Source organism: Danio rerio, chromosome 6 (genome assembly GCF_049306965.1).
Source record: "Danio rerio strain Tuebingen ecotype United States chromosome 6, GRCz12tu, whole genome shotgun sequence".
Taxonomy (NCBI): domain Eukaryota; kingdom Metazoa; phylum Chordata; class Actinopteri; order Cypriniformes; family Danionidae; genus Danio; species Danio rerio.
The window spans coordinates 14693127-14713568 of record NC_133181.1 but is presented as its reverse complement, the minus strand read 5'-3'; the positions used below and the strand labels follow the sequence as shown (position 1 = coordinate 14713568).

General features: G+C 34.9%; 1 protein-coding gene across 1 annotated transcript; it reads right to left on the bottom strand.

Moving 5' to 3' along the window:
- Positions 1-8156: 8156 nt before the first annotated feature.
- Positions 8157-17663, bottom strand: wnt6a (wingless-type MMTV integration site family, member 6a). Its single transcript, XM_002662311.8, has 4 exons — positions 16911-17663; positions 15885-16105; positions 12328-12653; positions 8157-9259 (listed from the first exon to the last, which is right to left on the bottom strand). The coding sequence occupies exons 1-4, from the start codon at positions 16982-16984 to the stop codon at positions 8798-8800; spliced, it is 1083 nt and encodes a 360-aa protein (XP_002662357.3). The 5' UTR covers positions 16985-17663; the 3' UTR covers positions 8157-8797.
- Positions 17664-20442: the final 2779 nt, after the last annotated feature.

The window sequence follows — 20442 nt, the reverse complement described above, 5'->3', positions numbered from 1 at the left end:
CAGTCGCACGCGCGCGCGCTCCGCCACTCCTTCTGCATCCCACTGCGCGCGCAGCCTCAGACAGCAGGAGCAATGGGCAGGACTTGTAATGTGTAGCCAGGCAAAAAAACTCAAGGTACAGACCTGTAAACCGGGATAAGCCTCCCACGCCTGCCAATCCTGACGCGACGTGAGAGGACTGATGTCAGGTTTCACCAACCAGAGGAGCTTAAAACACATTTCTATATGTGTGCGCGCGCGTGTATATAGGTTAGACAGTCTCTTTAAGATTTCTATTTTACAAGGAGGTTCAGACAACCATTTTTACAACAGAAAGCAGTGTATCTCACTGCCTTACCCCTGGTAAAATAAAGTCAAGAGGTAAGAGGTAGTTTCACACTGGCACTTGATTTAGATTATTTATACTTTTTAAATATCATATAACTAAATAAAGGGTCATTTAAACCCCTTAGTGGTGCATGTGCATTGCATACAGTATAATCTCAAACACTTTGCAGCATATGAGGGACCAATCTTATGCTCCATCTTGTGGACATTCATTTGTAGACAAGATACAACAGATTATTACAACATCAGCATTGTGATCCACCCTGGTATTATGTTTTGATATGTTATGCAATGTAAAACCGATCCGAATTATTATTTCACATATATAGCTGTTACTAATCTTTTGAAAGTAATTTAGATGTTGTATTGCTGCATTTCTGTTCATGACAACACCATTGGTCAAAAGTATATATATATATATATATATATATATATATATATATATATATATATATATATATATATATATATATATATATATATATATTTATTTATATATATATATATATATATATATATATATATATATATATATATATATATATATWTWTATATATATATATATATATATATATATATATATATATATATATATATTTATATATATATTTATATATATATTTATATGGTGTCATGGCTGTGTATGGTGTCATGGCTGTGTAATTAAAAAAATGGGGTTATAATGGAAGTCAATGTGGCTAAAACAGCCACCAACAGTAAATTAGGGAGAAACAATGAAAATCAATCAAAAACAATGCATCAAAGGTAATACTGTTTCACATGTCAAAGACTTTGACAAAAGGTTAAATGAAATCCAGTCCACAATTACTTTTTATATTGAAAATACGTCATTTTGTGTGTGTTTTTTTTCAACAATCAGTGATATAATTTACGAATATGGCAATTAAAGAGTTAAAATCCTGTAGTTTTCTAAGCAATTTAGTAGTTTTGATCAGGACTGAGGTTGATTAACAGATTTATGCAAATAAAACTAAAAAAAAATTTATCTGATGCATTTTTGCCAGTTTAATTTAGTAAATGTTTTCATCCCTAACATAACAAAATTGTAGTATTTTTTTTTTTTTAATTCAAAGCACTTTCTCAAAATATGTGTCAAAATCAGATTTGTCACTAAAATCATTCTGAAAGCTAAAACACAGAGAAAATAATGGTCAAATCAAGACTCAAAATCACCCCAGAGTGGATGAAAACATCCCCAACAGTACATAAGGAATGAAATAATGCTGTTATTTGGAGCTTTCTGTTCAACAAACAGCCCTAAAAAGTAACATACTCCACAACAGAAAAACATGATCAAAGTAATCATATTTGGATAAATTCTGAAGCAACATGACATTGAAGACTGGGATAAAGAATATGGGATGTTATTTTTCATGTTGTTACTCTTTATTGTGTTTTTGATTAAATAAATGCTTTTTGATAAGCAAAAGAGACTTCTTTCCATTTTTAAGTATGCGTTTTTTTCACTATTAGCACCAACTATATCTAGGTAATTAAAATCATGCACGTGCACAAAGCAAAACTGCTGGAAATGATCTATAAATAGACTTATAAACCAATAGGTTGTGGAGTGTCTTCAGCTTTGTAAGACAACTATCAGTCATGGGTTCAGCACCTTGGACAGTTCTCACATGTTCAGTCTCAGGTGCCAAGGAAAGGCCACAAGACAAGCTGTTCTTTGTTTGTGTTACTTTTTACTATTGTACTAACTACTTTTTATTTATACTTCAATTTTGTTGTGTTTTTTTACAAAAATAAATACATAAATAAATAAATAGAAAACTATTTTTAATTATCATTTTCCTACACCCAGTGATGCTTTCATGCTTAATGGGACCTCTGCTTAATCACTTTAAGTTTCACTCTTTGTATGTATTAACAAGCATTTTATAATTAGTTAATTGTGAGGTGACATTATTCTATTTAATATCTATATTTAAATAACTTCTATTTAAATATCACTGCAGTAAAAATATCTATATTTACTAACACATTGCTTGGATTATGATAGCATTTTAAAATGACATCTGACATTTTGACAGATAACAAGTATTATATTTATGTGCCTCAAAAACAGAAAGGCACCCCCTGTGAAAACAAACCTGGGAAGAGATGTGAGGATCCGAGGGAGGAGAAGACAAGATATTCTTAGTTTGTTCCAGTGAATTATTCATTGTAGAGCAGACCACATGCTGTCACAGTGAAACACAAAGGAAATTTTAAAATAATCAAGAGCAAAAGTAAGTAGCAGATTAAAAAAGGTCTCTGATTTTCTTGTTATACATTAAAAATAAAGGTGCCAAACTGTGCCAACAGGGGCTGTTTTTGGTTAAACAAAGAACCTTTCAGTGAGCAGTGCTTAAAATAATTGTTTTACTTGTTTGATGAACCAATGTAATCCTAAAGCAATTCATATAGTTTTATTTAGTAGCTGATTCCTATTATTCAATCAATTTGATTTGCTCATTCACCAATGAGGGGTGGGGTTTAGGGGCACACCTCATATTAACCCATTTTCAATTCAATTCACCTTTATTTCTATAGCACTTTTACAATGTAGATTGTGTCAAAGCAGCTTCACATAAAGATTATAGTAAATTGAAACCGTGTCAGTTCAGTTTTCACTGTTGCATTTCAGTTCAGTGTGGTTTAATATTTACTGCTGAAAGTCCAAACACTGAAGAGCAAATCCATCAATGTGCTGCTCCACAAGTCTTGAACTATGCAAGCCAGTGGCAACAGCAGCGAGGAAAAAACTTCACCAATTGGCGAACGTGAAGAATTAAAAAAACCTTAAGGGAAACCAGGCTCAGTTGGGCACGACCATTTCTCCTATGGCCAAACGTCTTGTGCATAGCTGCAGTCTAGGCGCCAGAAGCTGGGGAGCGCTGGACGTCCATCGTGGTGAAGCTGCAAGGTGAGAGAGGTCACCGGCTTGTGTACAGGCTGGCCCTTCAGGATCAATGCGAGGACTCGTCTGTCACTGGGGTCTTACAAGGATCAGACTCTCCACTCCTCCATTACCACCACAGCAGCTGCTCATGATACGGCCTGGTCCAGGATTATGGAAACCTCGGGAATAAGCCGTTCAAATTATAATGTCTTCTGGGAAGTGTTCCTGGCTCCGGTTGGCCTGAATAATGCAGACTAACAATCCTTTAGAGGATTTGGATTTCAACAGCATTTGTGTTTTATGTGTATGCTAATGCAGAGAGATGTGTCTTTAATCTAGTTTTAAACTGACGGAATGTGTCTGCTTCCTGAAATGTGCTAGGAAGGCTGTTCGAGTTTAGGTGCAAGATAAGAGCAAGATCTTCCCCCTACAGTTGATTTTGATATTCTGGGAATAATCAATTGTCCAGAAATAATAAAGCGTAGTGGATGTGAGGGGCTATAATACATCAGGAGCTCCCTTAAATACTGGGCAGCTAAGCCGTTCAGGGCTTTGTAGGTAGTCAATAAATGTTTTGAATTTATACAATAATTATTAGGGAGCCAATGCAATGATGAAAGAACTGGAGTAATATGATCATATTTCTTTGTTCTAGAAATCACTCTGGCAGCTGCATTTTGAACCAGCTGAAGTTTGTTAATTAGGCCAGCAGGGCAACCGTCAAGTAATGCATTACAATAATCTAATCAAGAGGTCATAAAAGCATGAATAAGCTTTTCCGCATCAGACATTGATAGCATATTTAGAAGTTTGCCAACATTTTTAAGATGAAAAAAATGCAGTTTGACAGATGCTTGAAATTTGGCTTTCAAATGACAGGTTGCTGTCAAAAATCACCTCCAATTTTTGACTGAAGATGAGGACTGATCTAAAAATCCATCATGGGGTAAAGAGTGTTCTAGGTTTTTGCGTGTGAGGTTTTTGGGACCAATAAGCAAGACCTCCGTTTTATCTGAATTTAGTAATAAGTATTTTTTAGTCATCCAATTTTATCAGCTATACAATCTGTTAATTTCGTAAATTCATGCAAGTTATGAGGTTAAGAGCAGATATAAAGTTGTGTGTCATCAGCATAACAGTGGAAGCTAACTCCATGTTTTTAACTTGCTTGTTATGAACTCGTTCACTTTATTTTTTGGATTTTGTTTTTGTCTTACATGATTTCTGGAACCGCTCTTCCCCGGACTCGAACCCGGTCGTCGCAGTCAATGCGGTCGGCTCCTCTCCGGGTCTCCACTTCACCGACGTACACAATAAGCTAACCGGACAAACTGCTGAGGTGAGCTGTCAGCTGGCGAACAAAAAGAGGAGCGGCGTCACACCGACCCATAGCGTTCGCTTAAAAAAATTAAATGCAGCTATACATTACGTACCTCTGGCCACGTAAATCGCAGCCTCCAGAAACGTCCGCGGAACTATGTTTTCAGAATGAGCTTGGGTTGGAAGCGAGCGGGCGGGCCAAGGAGCCTGGGTTGTTTTTAAGGATATCGCCTAGTGATAGCATATAAAGTGTAAACAGTAACATTTAAGTCCACCGGCAACTATAGTTGTCGAAGTTCATGATTGCCATTTTCCTTTAGCGAGTAACTTTCTACGTTATCCATGTTTAATTTTTCAACGACATGCTAACAAACAGCCAAATAAATGATTTCAAGAATGAAAAAAAAAAGGAATTGATTTACTTCCTCTCACACGAGGCTTTCAATTTCCTACTTCTAATTTCAGGATGCAAAATGGAGGCTTACCCTCCCAAATTAAGGTAATTTTCATATTACTGAAAATAATTTTTTGTTCACAAATGTAAATCAACATAATCATGAAGGTCTCTAGATCCATCCAAAAAAAAAAAAAAAAAATCTTATAGGATCTATATTTTTGTGCATAGTTTGTGAAATGTGGTAACTATAGTTGCCGGTGAGCAAATACCTTGTAAGTACATAAATAATAGGGAATCAGGGAATAATGTGTTTATAAGTTAATAAATCAAGATTATTGGTCTTGTTTAATGATCTTTGTTTTCGTAATACCCTATCTAAACATACCCTAACCATTTAACTGATCTTTACTTTAAAGTAGCCTTTTTTGATACACAATTTGAGACACTGCAAAATCCTCAGAGTAAAAGTAACATCTCCTGCTGGTCCCACTCCTACAAAGAGTTAAAATAACACTGGAGCAGAGTTAAAGTGCTAAGTGAACGGATAATATTGAACTCCTGCTGTTAAAAAGCCGAATCACTGAGGAAAAAGACAAAACTACATCCAAATTCAGTCACAACCTTAGGCCCTGCTGTCCACACAAACGTGGGTATTGTCTACACAAAAGCACAGTATCAGGTCACTGAAAACCACTTTTTTGAAAACTCTTGTCAGATTTTCAAAAGCACCAGAATCTATGTTTTTTAGAAAATTGAGAAAAAATGTTTCTGTTTACAAAAATACCTGTGGGGGCTGCACGGTGGCGCAGTGGGTAACACGACTGCCTCACAGCAAGAAGATCGCTGGTTTGAGTCCCGGCTGGGTCATTTGGCATTTCTGTGTGATGTTTGCATGTTCTCCTCGTGTTGGCGTGGGTTTCCTCCGTTTTGTTCGGTTTCCCCCACAAGTCCAAACACATGCACAATAGGTGAATTGGGTAAGCCAAATTGTCCGTAGTGACAATTTAAACAAATGAGTGTTTATGGATGTTTTCCAGAGATGGGTTGCGGTTGGAAGGGCATCCACTGCGTAAAACATATGCTGGATAAGTTGAGGGTTTATTCCGCTGTGGCGACCCCAGATTAATAAAGTCACTAAGCCGAAAGAAAACGAATAAATAAATGAAAATACCTGTGTACGTGTGGACAGGGCCTAAGGAACTCAACTGAAAACTCAATAAATCTCTTAAAATCTCAGCTCATCAGGATCATTAAACAACTCCACAAACAGAATCAGCAGCTTTACTTGTTACTAAACTGTTTAACTATTTCTGTCAGATGTCTACAAAAGTCTGTAGTGAGATTGACTGAAAATACCTGTTTAGTTAGATGTCACCACTGCGGTATGTATTTACTTTTGTGTATTTACTCCAGAATTTACTTTACTTTTTGACAGATTTTTTTTTTATTTGGATCAAATACTCTCTACTCATACTAGGACTACTATACTAGGATTTTTGCTGTATAGGGAATAAGACATTTTGAATTATTATATATTCATAGTTTTATTAATTAATAATTCTAATAAAATTTTGCAATATTTGTAACAATTGTCTATGAATATGAATTGATCTTTTGAAAGCAGTTGTTTTGAGTTCGAGAGCCAAATGTTCTCCTCCTATTCAAATTTTACATTGAAGGCTTGTTACAACATTTTTGCCCACCGGCAACTACAGTTGCCATATATTCAAATACAATTAAAAAAACTAACTAAATAAATAAAAGCCTGAAGAAAATAAATGCAAAGCATGTTCATATGACACTATTAACAAGGCTACATGGATAAAAACATTTTTTTTTCTTTAAATTTGGGCTTAAACAAGTTAAAAATTGCATATTTTCTCATACATTTTTTTTTTTATCTGACACTATGTAAAACGTTACATTTCCTTGTGAAATTGTGCTTTAGCTAGAATGATCTTAACATAAAATATAATAAACATGATATTTAGAGTTTTTTATGAACCCATCAATGCCAATAAAAACCTTTTTGGATTTATTCAATCATTGTAGGCGACGCATTAGCGCAGTAGGTAGTGCTGTCGCCTCACAGCAAGTAAGTCGCTGGTTCGAGCCTCGGCTGAGTCAGTTGGCATTTCTATATGGAGTTTGCATGTTCTACCTGCATTTCCTCCTGGTGCTCAGTCCAAAGAAATGCGGTACAGGTGAAATGAGTAGACTAAATTGTTCGTAGTGTGAGTGTGAATGAGTGTGTATGGATGTTTCCCAGAGATGGGTTGCAGCTGGAAGGGCATCTGCTGCGTAAAAACATATGCTGGATAAGATGGCGGGTCATTCCACTGTGGCGATCCCAGATTAATGAAGGGACTAAGCCGAAAAGAAAATGAATGAATGAATTCAATCATTGTACAATGTCACAATAAAATTCACAGTGCTATGTTATTCCCCAATGCCTGAAAATAGAACATGAATAAGATATATTAGTAACAAAATCTTACTGTTTTTCTGGCTTTAACTTTCCAACAACAAAAGTGCCTTAAATAATCGAAAAATGTAGCAGGCTTACTGAAAACTGTTTTAACATTTAATCTGCAAAACATATTTATGATGCTACAATATTTTTAAATATTCTTTCCCTTTGCAATATGTACCTTTTTAAAAGCTACTTATTTGTTAGATATACATTTTGTTATTATTATCCCTTATTTGCTATTAGTACCTCTTAAATAAAATTTGATCCTTACACTCTAAACTAAGTTCAGACTACTCAAATGATTTAAGTAAATATTTATATATATATATATATATATATATATATATATATATATATATATATATATATATATATATATATATTATAACTTATAAAAGCATTATTTAAAAAAGAATTAAACTATTTGATAATTTTTAAAGATAATTAGTTAACATTTACTCAATTTATTTAGCAGTTTTATATAAAAGTTAAGCACATTTTACACGTTGATATTAAATTAGTAAAATATACTTGACATTGATTTGTGCAAATTATTGTAAATAAAGCAAAGTAAAGTTAAATAAATCTTAAAATGTTTTTCCCATTGTTGTAGCACAAAAATACATAGTAGTGTTTTGATAGATTAAATATTAAAAAAAAATGAAAATGCTGCATGCACACTGATTTCTCTTAATAAAGGACCAGCAGATGGCAGCATGATATACTTAGTTTTATTTTTTAAAAAGACAATACATTCAAGCTTTGATGCCCACCTGACTTACAGAGACTGCTCAAAAGTGGTCCATCGAAAAAACAACAACATAGGCTCATTCTGTAAATGTCCCCTCTATACATTTCTGGAAATCGCAAATTATGAAGCCAGAAGTACGTATGGATGCATTTCGTCTTTAAAATGACGCTGTTCGCGCTTACCAGCTGACCTCTTACCTCCATATGGAAGGCTTTCTCGCTGTTACCAGTTTGTCCAGTAGCTCTCCATGGATGTCAGAGGACTTGAGACGCAGAGAGGAGCTGATCACGATAGCAGGGTTTGAGTCCAGTGAAGAACGGTTCCAGAAAGCAGTAAAGACAGAAACAGAAGCCAAAAATAAAATAAACAAGTAAATAAAAGGGTGAGAATGTGGTAAAATCTGAAAACGTGGTAAAAATCAGTTTAGAGAAGAACGAGGGGGGTCGGCCGATTGGTCAGTCAGTCAACAGCGGCCTCTGGTGGATTTACGTGAGAACAGCAGGCATGAATGACACTTGCCAGAGAAATTTGAGATCTTAAAAAGCGAACACAGCGGCCTCTGGTGGATTCACAAAAACAAAAATCATACTGTCCTATTACAGCCACTACACTCTTTTACAAGCAGAGGCTGACATTCTTCCTCTGAGAGCATGTCTGGCACTGAACCTCGCAGCACCAGTGAAAGCGACACTCACAGTTTTCCTCCTCTTCCACTGTAAAATCCGCGAACCCATTCCCACAGCACAGACTGTCACAGCCGCCCGGCCCCGTCTCTGTCCTGTTACACGCACGACCCCCTGTGCCCTCTGTGCCGCTCCTGTGATTGGCTTTGCAGAAGTCAGGTGACTCTGCAGAATAGATCAGGACATTGGCATCGAGGGGGGGAGCATCCGGATCGATGGACACCAGCGATTTCCCATCATTGCCACCCATCACGCGGACGGCTGTGTGGAAGCTCTGCATGAGCTGATCACCAACCTGACGGAAGAGCGGCATCTTCTTCCAGCAGCTGCGGAGAGTGCAGGACCCAGAAAGACCGTGGCATTTACACTCCGTCCTCATCTGTATCTGGATGGCCTGATCAAAATGGAAGACAATAATAATCTTTTTTTCTGACCTGCTATATTGCATTATAACTCACTAAGATTTGAAAGGATGAAGTGTACTTGTACATCTGTTGATTGTCAAGACAATCAGATTTACAGCTGAAATTATTATCCCTCCTGAATTATTAGCCCCCTGTATATATTTTCCCCCAATTTCTGTTTAACGAAGAGAAGATTTATTCAACACATTTCTAAACATAATAGTTCAAATAACTCATTTCTAATAACTGATTCCTTTATCCTTTCCATGATGACAGTAAATAATAATTGGCTAGATATTTTTTAAGACACTAGAGCATTTAATTGAAAAGCTTAACCAGGTAAATTAGGCAAGTTAGGGTAAATAGGCAAATCATTGTACAACTATGTTTTTTTTCTAGACAATCGAAAATAAAATAGCTTAAAGGGGCTAATAATATTGACATTAAAATGGTTAAAAAAAAAACTTTTATTCTTATAAAGCTTTTATCCTAGCTTGAATAAAACAAATAAGACTTTTTCTAGAAGAAAAAATATTATAGGAAATCCTGTGAAAAATTCCTTGCTCTGTTAAATATCATTTGGAAAATATTTGAAAAAGAAAAAACTTCACAGGAGGGCCAACAATTTTGACTTCTTCACGTATATACTTATTCATTACTTTACTTAAAGGGGCCGTATAATGAAAATCTGAATATATCCAGGCATAGCTGGTTAGTAAGAGTTCAGTATGGAAATGGTATACTGTGAGCCTCAAACACCATCGTTTCCTCGTTCTCATGCAAATCTGGTGAGTGTAAAATCTACTGAAAAAAAACAGACCAATCAGAACAATACACAAACTATTAAACATGAGATCATTAATATGAACTAATAAGCTTATTTTACAATTATATGCATGTTGAACTCTTATTTTGAAAACCAAAAGCCCGTCACATAGCACACTGTATTTGCATTATTTTCTAAATGTTGTAAGCTATGCAGACAGATGTTCAGCTAGCCTTCAGTTGACAGCGTGTCAGAATGTGCAGTGGGATATATGGATTATAAAAGTATTTAATGCTACCAGGAAGGGGCATACAGTCTGTTTTTGTTATAGGTTAACTTATATTGTGAAAAGTTCCATGTATGTTTGTACTGAGATTTTACATTTTGGGGGAACTATACTTTAAATTAATAAAAAGGACACCTACTGTAAGTGTTTTTCCCCCATTTTCTGTTGAAGATTTTTTTCAGCGCATTTCTAAACATAATAGTTTTAATAACTAATTTTCAATAACTCATTTATTTTATCTTTGTCATAATGACAGTGAATAATATTGGTACTGATTGGTATTGACCTTAAAATGTTTTTTTTTTTTTTTTTTATTCAAAACTGCTTTTATTCCAGCTGAAATAAAACAAATAAGACTTTCTCCAGAAGAAAAAATATTATGACATACTGTGAATATTTCCTTGCTCAGGTAAACATAATTTAAGAAATAAAAAAAATCAAAGGTGGGCTAATAATTCTGACTTCAACTGTTTGTGTGTATGTGTGTGTGTGTGTGTGTGTGTGTGTGTGTGTGTGTGTGTGTGTGTGTGTGTGTGTGTGTGTGTGTGTGCACGTGCACTACCGGTCAAAAGTTTGGGGTCAGTAGGAATTTTAAATGTTTTAAAATAAGCTTATCCTGCTCACCAAGGCTGCATTTATTTAATAAAAAATATAGCAAAAATTGTGAAATGCTAATGTACAATAAAATAACTGTTCAAAAGTAATTTATCATTTAATCATTTATTCCAGTGATTCTCAGCTTCATCACTCAAGTCTTCAGAGTCACATGATCCTTTAGAAATCACTCTAATATTAAATAGAACCATTGTTATTATTATTATTATTATTATTATTATTATTAATGGTAGTAATGGTAATAAAAGCAATAATGGCTGGAGTAATAATTTCATTTGAAACCTTATACAATAAGAAGGCGGTTATTTAAAATTGTAATAAATATTTAACAATTAATTTGTTTATATATTTAATAAATGCCAACTTGATGAACAGAGTAATTTTCTTATTTAAAAACATGAAAATAAGAAAACCTGACCCAAAACCACATTTAAATCATGATGTTTTATAAATCTTTACTTCCAAGTATATAGTTATATAGGTTACTATAAATGCCAGTTTTTCATGTGCAGTGCTCACAGACCCAGTGCAAAAACAACTAAATTATGAAACACTCACTCGCTCTGATTTAACAGGGGTCGCCACAGCAGTTTGAATTACCAATTCCTAATGATGCATTTCCACAATAAATAACATCCTAAATCAACAAAGTATGAGACTACAAAATAATAATATAATAATACAATTTCTTACAATAATATTTTTATAAATAGTTAAAAAGTTAACTTCAATAATTACAAAAAAAATCTATATTATTATTATTATTATTATTATTAGTGCAAAATTAGTGGGCTAAAATGTATTTCTATTAATCGCATCCAAAATAAAATAATTTAAGGGTGTGTGTATATTATGTATATATAAATGCACACAGGCATGCATATATTTGAGAATATTTTATTTATTTTTATATATAAAATATATGTGTACAAAACATATAAATTGTAAATATCTATGTAACAACATTGTTTTGTGTACAGTATATTGTTTCTATGTATTGTATATGTGTGTATATCACATATACATACTGTAATAAATATATAGCTAAAACACATATCACATATAATCCACAAATGTTTATTTTGGATGTGATCAATTGTAATTAATCTTTGCCCAGCACTAATTATTATTATTTAATTATTATTTGTATTATTATAAATAAATAACTACATGTCAGATCTTCCTACATTTGTACTGCTGAAATACAGATCTTTCCCTGTTCTTTCTGTATATTTATTAGAAAATAAAGGGAAGCAGTAGAATATCTTTTTCATTTGCTTTTGAACCAAATGGGAGAGCAAAAAAATAATACTACATTCTCTGTACTATTAAAAATAATAACTACAGTTTCCTATTCTGTCATATTTCCAATCCCAGAAATGTAAACATACCACTCTTCCTGCCTCGTTGTTGTGCAGGTCAATAAGGCTCCTGATGTCGCTCTTGCCCTTTCGCTGCCTGATGTCCATGAACTGACGAGACTTTTCATAACCAAAGTCTACATCGTCTCCACAGCCGCCCCACTCCCAGTGCCAATCATGGAGAGATGAGGCCTGGATGAGCACTTCCTCTGCTGGGGAGACGCGGTACGTTTCTGAGGAGCTCTGAAGGGTCACACAGCCACACTGAGGCAGCGCTCCCTGGCTGCAGGCCTGTGTCACTGCATGCATCACCCCGGCAGCTGTGACGGCATACACAAATGCAGTTTCCCGGATATCTAGAAAACAGTCCATAGATCCACAGCTCACATTCTTTTGTTCATAAACAAAGCTGTAGACCTACAAAAAGTGCATTCTGTTGTGTGGATGATCTCATGGTATGGGTATGATTACGATCTCTATCTAAACCAATTTTACTTTGACGTCCCATCAAACTCATCACTTAAATATTTGCGGAATTACAACATTAACAATAACTCAGATTCACATTCCTCGCACATCTCCGTTGTCTAGACCTGCCTAGATACACATTGAACTGCCAAAAGAAAAATTTCCCCTTTAGTGTAAAGCATTCCTCCAAGTGGAATTCAATCTTGGGATTAAATTTAAATTGTACAAAAGTTGGGCTTATAAATTTAGCCAAGTTTAATAAGCCATCAAGTCATGTTTGGATTAAAAAAATATATCATAACAGATTACATTTTCAAAACAGACTTTTTTTATAGTCTCTTCTCTCTCTCAGACACATATGGACTATAAAAAGTGATTAGCGGACTTTACTTAAAGATATGACCCCATTGCACAGTGTTAATTCAAACAAAAATCTAAATGATGGTTTTTATTACTCACCCTCTTGTCTTTCCAAACCTCTGATGTCTTTGTCCATGTTCAGAATACAAATAAGGATATTTTAGGTGAAATCGGAGAGCTCCCTTATCCTCCATATATACAGCAACGGTCACAACTCATTCAAAGTCCAGAAGAATACCCCAAAACATCCTCAAAACAGACCATATTTTATCTTCAGTGGTTCAATCTGAATATTACCAAGCTACAAAAATACATTTTTGCACACATTAAACAAAAACAATGACTTTATTCAACAGTTTGTTCTCCTCAGTGTCAGTATAGGGGGCACACACACAGGGGCGTTGCTAGGGTTGAAATGGATAAGGGGCTTAGCCCCAAAGAAGTCCAACTCAAAGCCCCTTAAAAAAAAGTTAAAGTTCACCCTGCTAAAATACCCCCACTTTCAAAACGTGATCTACTCTGATCTTAATAATAGGATAATAAATTGTTTAATAATAAATAAAGAGGTTTTGAGTTGACAGTCTTTTAACAATAAATTGCGAAGCTTTATGACTTGTAACACCAAAAAGGAACAATTTGTATGTGAATTTATATGACGCACATTTTATTGATTACAGTTATTTTATTTCACCAAAACTACACACATTTTATCCTGTGAAAACAAATATTAAGCTTCATCAGTAGTTAGAACTATTTAGTTTGGCGAAACTGTTGTATAATGACCTCATTAGCTTCAGTTCCTAAAAATAATGAATGAATGATGACATTGCAGTGGCGGGACTTTTGAACACCATGTGACAACAGTGCCACTCCCACCTGCCGGTAGAAACAGGTAGTGCTGAACAGCTGACTATTTAATTACCTGACACAAACGCTGCGTTAAGTGGAATGAGCATGATGTATGTGGTCATTTTAAGTGCTTGGATAACAAAATAAATGTTATACAACCTAATTTTAAGTGCAACATATTCCAAAAGATCAGGGGGTTTTGATAATACATCAGGGCTTAAGTCCCCAAAGCCCCACCTTGTAACGCCACTGCACGCACACGTATATGGCCTCTGTCAAATACACATATGCCTCTGCCGTATGATCCAAGTGTACATCATTGCACATTGCTTGTAAACTTGCTCAATATACTGACACTGAGAAGAAACCGTTGAATAAAGATATTTTTTTTGTTTTTTGCGCACAAAAATGTATTTTTTTTTTTAGCTTGATAATATTCCAATTGAACTATTAAAGGCATATGGGCTTTTGAGGATGCTTTTGCGGATGTGGTAACTTTCTGGATTTCCATACAAAATCGCTGGGTTTAAGATCTGATTTCTTTAAAACAAACAGCAATCTTCACTGCCTGGCTGAGATACGATATAAAGTGGGTATCGGACCAAAAAAGAGGCGCTGCATTAAATTATGTTTTTTATAAATGTCTTTAAAATATGCAAATTAATTTTACTCCAGTATTTTTTAATGGAATTTCTAGAATTGCTAGCCTGCTGCTAATGATGGCGCTAGCGTTTACACGGTCTTTCATTTCTTTTTACACTTTACACAACCAAATGAATGCTTAAGTATATTTAACCATGTTTCAATATCAATGGTTTAAAAGGAACCTTATGACATTGAAAACAGTCACATACAGCTTTCACCAGAAGTTCATCATTGGTTGAAAAACACTAGCTTCTCATATAGCCCATTTGTGTTCTGAAGACGAACGAAGAGTTCGGAATGGCATGAGGATGAGTAATTAATGACATAATTTTAATTTGGGGATAAACTAATCCTTTAAGTAAATGTACAATGTGCTTAATTATAAAACAAATACAATTTTTTGGATTTACACATTTTTAAGTAATGCCAACCTGCCACTTTTTAGGACAATGATTTACTCACTTTTTAAGTGAGTAAGTATTGTAACAATGTAGTGTTATGTTTTAAGTAACTAACATTTTTTTATGATGTACTTTCAATCTGCTAATAATTAAAAAAAAAAACATCTGCTTTGTTTTGCTTGTTTTATGGGTCAAGAAATCACTTTGGTCAAACTGTAGTATAATCATGCCCTCTAAAGGCCATACAAGGAATTCAACAGCGACACTCACTTTTAAAACCATCATTGTGAGAATTCATATCACATGTTTACAATCTGAAATAATAATAAAAAATGCACAGACACCCCATATAAATCTCTGACTAAGCAAAGAACTGCAGAGTAGTTCAGAATCTGCAGAAACATCATTTGACATGTCAGCAGATCCCAACCAAATCAAAACAAAACCTATTAAAACAACATCTTTCTTGGAATTAAGGCAGATCTGATTACAGGAAAAAAGTACATTTTGCTTTTATGTTTTCTATATTTTCAATCTAATGGTTATTTTGAAATTATGTTTAAGGGGAATTATGACTTACAGTTATAAATTATACACACTGGACACTTTATTGAGTACACCTGTTTAGTCTCAAACTAATAGAACTAATATATGTGGTGAAAATGGAGATTTGCATCATGAATGAGTGTAGTCTATAACTATATGAGGACATCATACTAATATGGACTAATATCTCTGAGTAATGTTTCTAGCATCTTCTTGAATCTGTAGCAAGAAAAATTAATGCAATACTGAAAGCAAAAGAGGCCCAACTCAGCGCTTGCAAGGTGTAGCAAAAAAAGTAGCTTTTGTATTGTTCCTCACCTTGTTGCAGGATCTTGGCCAGGTTTCTGCCCTGACTGGTGCAGTTCCAACGATGGTTATGGAACTGATGTTGGCATTCTCGTATGCCCAGCCGGGCACCTTTTGCCACTTCTTGAATGATCTCAGGCTGAGACTGGCACAGGTCAGTGTGTCTGCCAGCCAACATCCTAGTTTTACGGCAGATGCTATTGGGATCCATTACTAAAGGGTTCCCATTCACCCTGTGGTGTAAAAGAAACAGAAATAGTTCTATAAAAAAATTAAAGATACACATTACCACAAAAAACAATATAGTTTGCATGTCTAAAAACACAAGTTTGTTTATAGCACATTTCATACACAATGGAAATTTAAAGTGCTTTACATAAACAAGATTAACAGAATTATAAAATAAAACAATTATAAGAAATAAAATAATTTAGTAATTAAAATGATTAAAACATTAAAAATTCAATAAAACAGGTTTAAATATAATTATAAATGAAAGAAAGAAAGAAAGAAAGAAAGAAAGAAAGAAAGAAAGAAAGAAAGAAAGAAAGAAAGAAAGAAAGAAAGAAAGAAAGAAAGAAATACATTTTCTCTTCAGACTTCTTTGTTCAAGTGATGGCCCACCCTCTTCAAGCCAAACCATTTATTTATTTATTTATTTATTTATTTATTTATTTTACATTTATTTAATTGCGTCGTCATCTAAAAATATTTATTAAACTGAATGCAAAGTCAGAAATGCATCAATTTTTGCTTTAACCATTTTATCTTATTTACAAAAATTAAGTAGCTGGAAGGGCATCCGCTGCATATAAAAACATATGCCGGATAAGTTGTCAGTTCATACCACTGTGGAAGCCCCGGATTAAAAAGGAACTAAGCCGAAAACAAATTAAATTAAAATAATTAAAAGTTGCTGCTTTTCAGAAATATTCGTTTACAAAGATTTTTTTAAATTTATTCAGCTCAATAAGAAGAAGAGGAGGAGGAGGAAGAAGAAGAAAAAGAAGAAGAAGAAGATGAAAAGCTGCAGTTTACCTTCTTTGCAGAGGTATGAGAGTCGTAAAGAGGATAACATGGAACCAGGTGACGTGCTTTTGCTTTGAAAGCATCCTATATACACTTACGGCTCAAATCCTGAATTTGACCCATTGATATGTCCCTAGTTTGTCGGCAAATCCACGAACTAGCATCCTATCTCCCAAAAATAGAGTACAGTATAGTATGAAAACGTCTAAAATGCAACGTCGCGTCATTAAGAATTAGTTACCATCCTTCGGCAAAAAAAGGTTGAGGCGCGAAGACAATAATAACCATCTCTGCTATTAGCCTGGCCCAATCCAAATAGCAACATCAAAACTGTCAACTTGTGATGAGATAAAACAACAAGTGTGTTACAGAGTAAACTCACGCAGCTCTCTTCTGAACAGCGCGTCTATCGTTGCTTATTAACATCTATTGGCACGCGCGCATTCCACCTCTGTTGACGTAGCGTCAGAAAAATCCCTGTCAAGAAAAAAAGTTCAGGAGTTTGTAAACAAACGGTGCAGAAACTCTACATGACTCTCGCTCGGTTGATGTAAACCCGAGAACAAAACAGCCCTTATTTGTTTTGGAAACAAAAAGGATTCCCGTGGATTTATGTAAACCAGGTCTTTGTTTTGGTTTTATTTCTCGTTTTCATCAGCCCTTAAATTTAAATTAGTATCATGATGTCCAGCTGTCGTTTTTGATATGTTTTTCATAAAGTGTTCTCTTGCTTGTGTTGACCTTGGCAGTCCTCTTGGCCCTAAAGCTATATCAGTATTCTCCGCTATCAGCCAGAAGAGCATTTCCAAGCCAAGGAATGATTTTCTGATGACCATGCCAAATCTTCACATCAAATTTTAGGAGCAGAGAAAAACTTTAATTGATGCCTTGCTTTATCGTCATCTTGTTTACATTATCAAAGTTTGATAAAACTCCTTTTATTAGAGTCTTGTCTTTCTCTCAGGGCAAACATGGGATGGATTGAGACACCATTTATGGCCAATGATGCTTTCTTGTTTAATCTTTTTTTTTTTAATGACATAATATTTTAGTTTTTGTGCTTGATATTATAAACTGGCAGTCTTTGTAGTTTGACAGAACAACAAAGACACACACACACACACAAAAATAAAACCAATATAGATCAATAGGGGCCTCATGGTGACGCAGTGGGTAGCACGGTCAACTCACAGCAAGAAGACTCGTCTGTCCCTGGAGCATCACTGGAATCAGTCTCATACTCTCCACTCCCCCCATGACCACCAGCGCAGCAACAGCTCAGGATACGGCCTGGTCCCGGATTATGGAAACCTTGGGATCATCTTGTCGCTGGTCTTGGATCCAATCAGTGACTCCGCATAATCTGAGGACCTCGGGATGAGTATCCCCAGGTGTAAATGGAGAAGTGTGTATGTGTGTGTGAATAAGTGTGTATGGATGTTTCCAAGTAATGGGTTGCAGCTGGAAGAGCATCCGCTGCATAAAAACCATATGCCGGAAAAGTTGGCGGTTCATTCCGCTGTGGCAACCCCAGATTAAAAAGGGACTAAGTAAAAAGAAAACAAATAAATCAATAATATAACAATGGTTATAATAACAAATAAGACTGGAAATGTATATATATATATATATATATATATATATATATATATATATATATATATATATATATATATATATATATATATATGCAACAGTTCAGTCTGGCTCTCAGCTCTGAATGGCTGATAGCCGTGCAATATTCTGCAGTACCAGCACTCTTACAGCCTCCTTACCCGTCTGTACTTCGCCCACATGGAGTGACAGCAGATCAATAAACTCACAACAGTTTGACAAATATTGCAGGTGAGAATATTGTCGTTTAGATTGCATCTATACAGTTTATTTATAAGATGTGCCTATTTTAAATATTTATAATTTCTGAGAGACAAAGTGTCGGTAGCCATTAGCTTAAGTAGTCATACTGAGCAAAGATGGTTGATGTTGTCACCTCCATAAGATGGGGACAGAGACAGAATAATAAGACCTTACAGGAGAAAAACTCTGATCAAATCAAATTATCTGATCAAATCATTATAAAACTGGTAAGTGACTTTCTAAGTCGATCTCTCTCATTTGTATGTTGTATTGTTGTATTTAAACCATAGTAATTGTAGTGTATTGAGTGTGAGATGTGACTTACATAAAAGGAATGTATGTATTTTGTGGTGGCCACTCTTTGAATAACTCGGTTTTCTGTATCGCAAACACAACAGTAATCTGGTAGTGATTGCAATACTTTGGCTATTACAGGGTAATTATTGTGATCTCCGATTGCAACAGAGAAATACTGAGACATGTCAGACTGATGGCATTTCATGCCGTTCAACCTTATAATCTTAAAGGGGTGGTCCAGAATGTAATTTTAAGGCTTGGTTGTGTTTATAAGATGCAAAGCAATGTGTGCTCATGTTTCACTTGAAGGAAATCGTGTTATTTTTTCATAAATCTTTAATTATACACAGCTACTAAGCTAACATGAAAATGACTGGTATATTTCCTAGTTCCTCTGAAAGGCCTGCCCTTAAGTGACTCTGATTGGTCATCGTCATAATGTGCTGCGATTCGCGGATCGGCTCCACGTCACACACGTATAAGCATGCGCTTTTCTGCTGTGTAAACCTCAGTCAACCTGTGGGATGCTACCTGTGTGAGCCTTTGTTTATTTTTTGCTGCTACCATGAGTTAGGTGAGCTCCCCTGCATTTTTTTTTAACTTAACGCGTTACACGACTTCTTTCACTTATATGCGGAATATGCAGGTGTAAGTAATATGTATCATCCACATATGTTTTGCGACTTTATTATCTGAGATATGTGAAACGCATGTAAAAGCTGCCTATAGAGAATTAATGCAAAGTTGCACACACACATAGAGACACGAACGTGCTGGTGGAGTGTGTGTGAGTTTACAGTAGTTTAACTGATTAATATGAATTTTTAGCTAAATCGTTTGCGGTGCAAAACAGCATTTCCCATTGTTTATATCATTGCTACAGCATAAAGTTAACGCTAGACATTGAACCTGGTATCATCAATTTTAACAAATAAAAACACTCACAGGTTGTAGTTCACAGCTTCTGCTTTGAGGTGATTTTTAACCAAATAGACATTACGCTAGAGAATCATTCAAACGCTAGCTCTAAAGTGACGTTTGTTAAGTAGCAACAATTGTTGCTGTTCTGACGTCAGCTGCAGATGTTAATGAATGGCGGAAGAAAGTAGTTCCTCATATAAAAGGATTTTTAGACTCTCCGTGTTTGATTTTCTTTTTTATACACATGATTACGCTGTCGAACTGTTATATAAACACAATATTACATTCGTAGCAGTGGGATATGGCTGTATATCGTCACTGGTGGGAAACTTAATGCACTCGCCTGATTGTGGTTGATAATAAATATATTATCTTTCTATTTCTAAAGATGGCTAAAATTTTATATATATATATATATATATATATATATATATATATATATATATATATATATATATATAGATAT

Bases quoted from the DNA above. Each gene is read 5' to 3' on its own strand.
- wnt6a (XM_002662311.8), bottom strand. From the start codon at position 16,984: ATGCTTTCAAAGCAAAAGCACGTCACCTGGTTCCATGTTATCCTCTTT. The intron at 16,106-16,910 runs GTAAACTGCAGC...TTTACACCACAG, and splicing joins CTCATACCTCTGCAAAGAAG to GGTGAATGGGAACCCTTTAG. The intron at 12,654-15,884 runs GTGAGGAACAAT...ACTGTTTTCTAG, and splicing joins GGCCAAGATCCTGCAACAAG to ATATCCGGGAAACTGCATTT.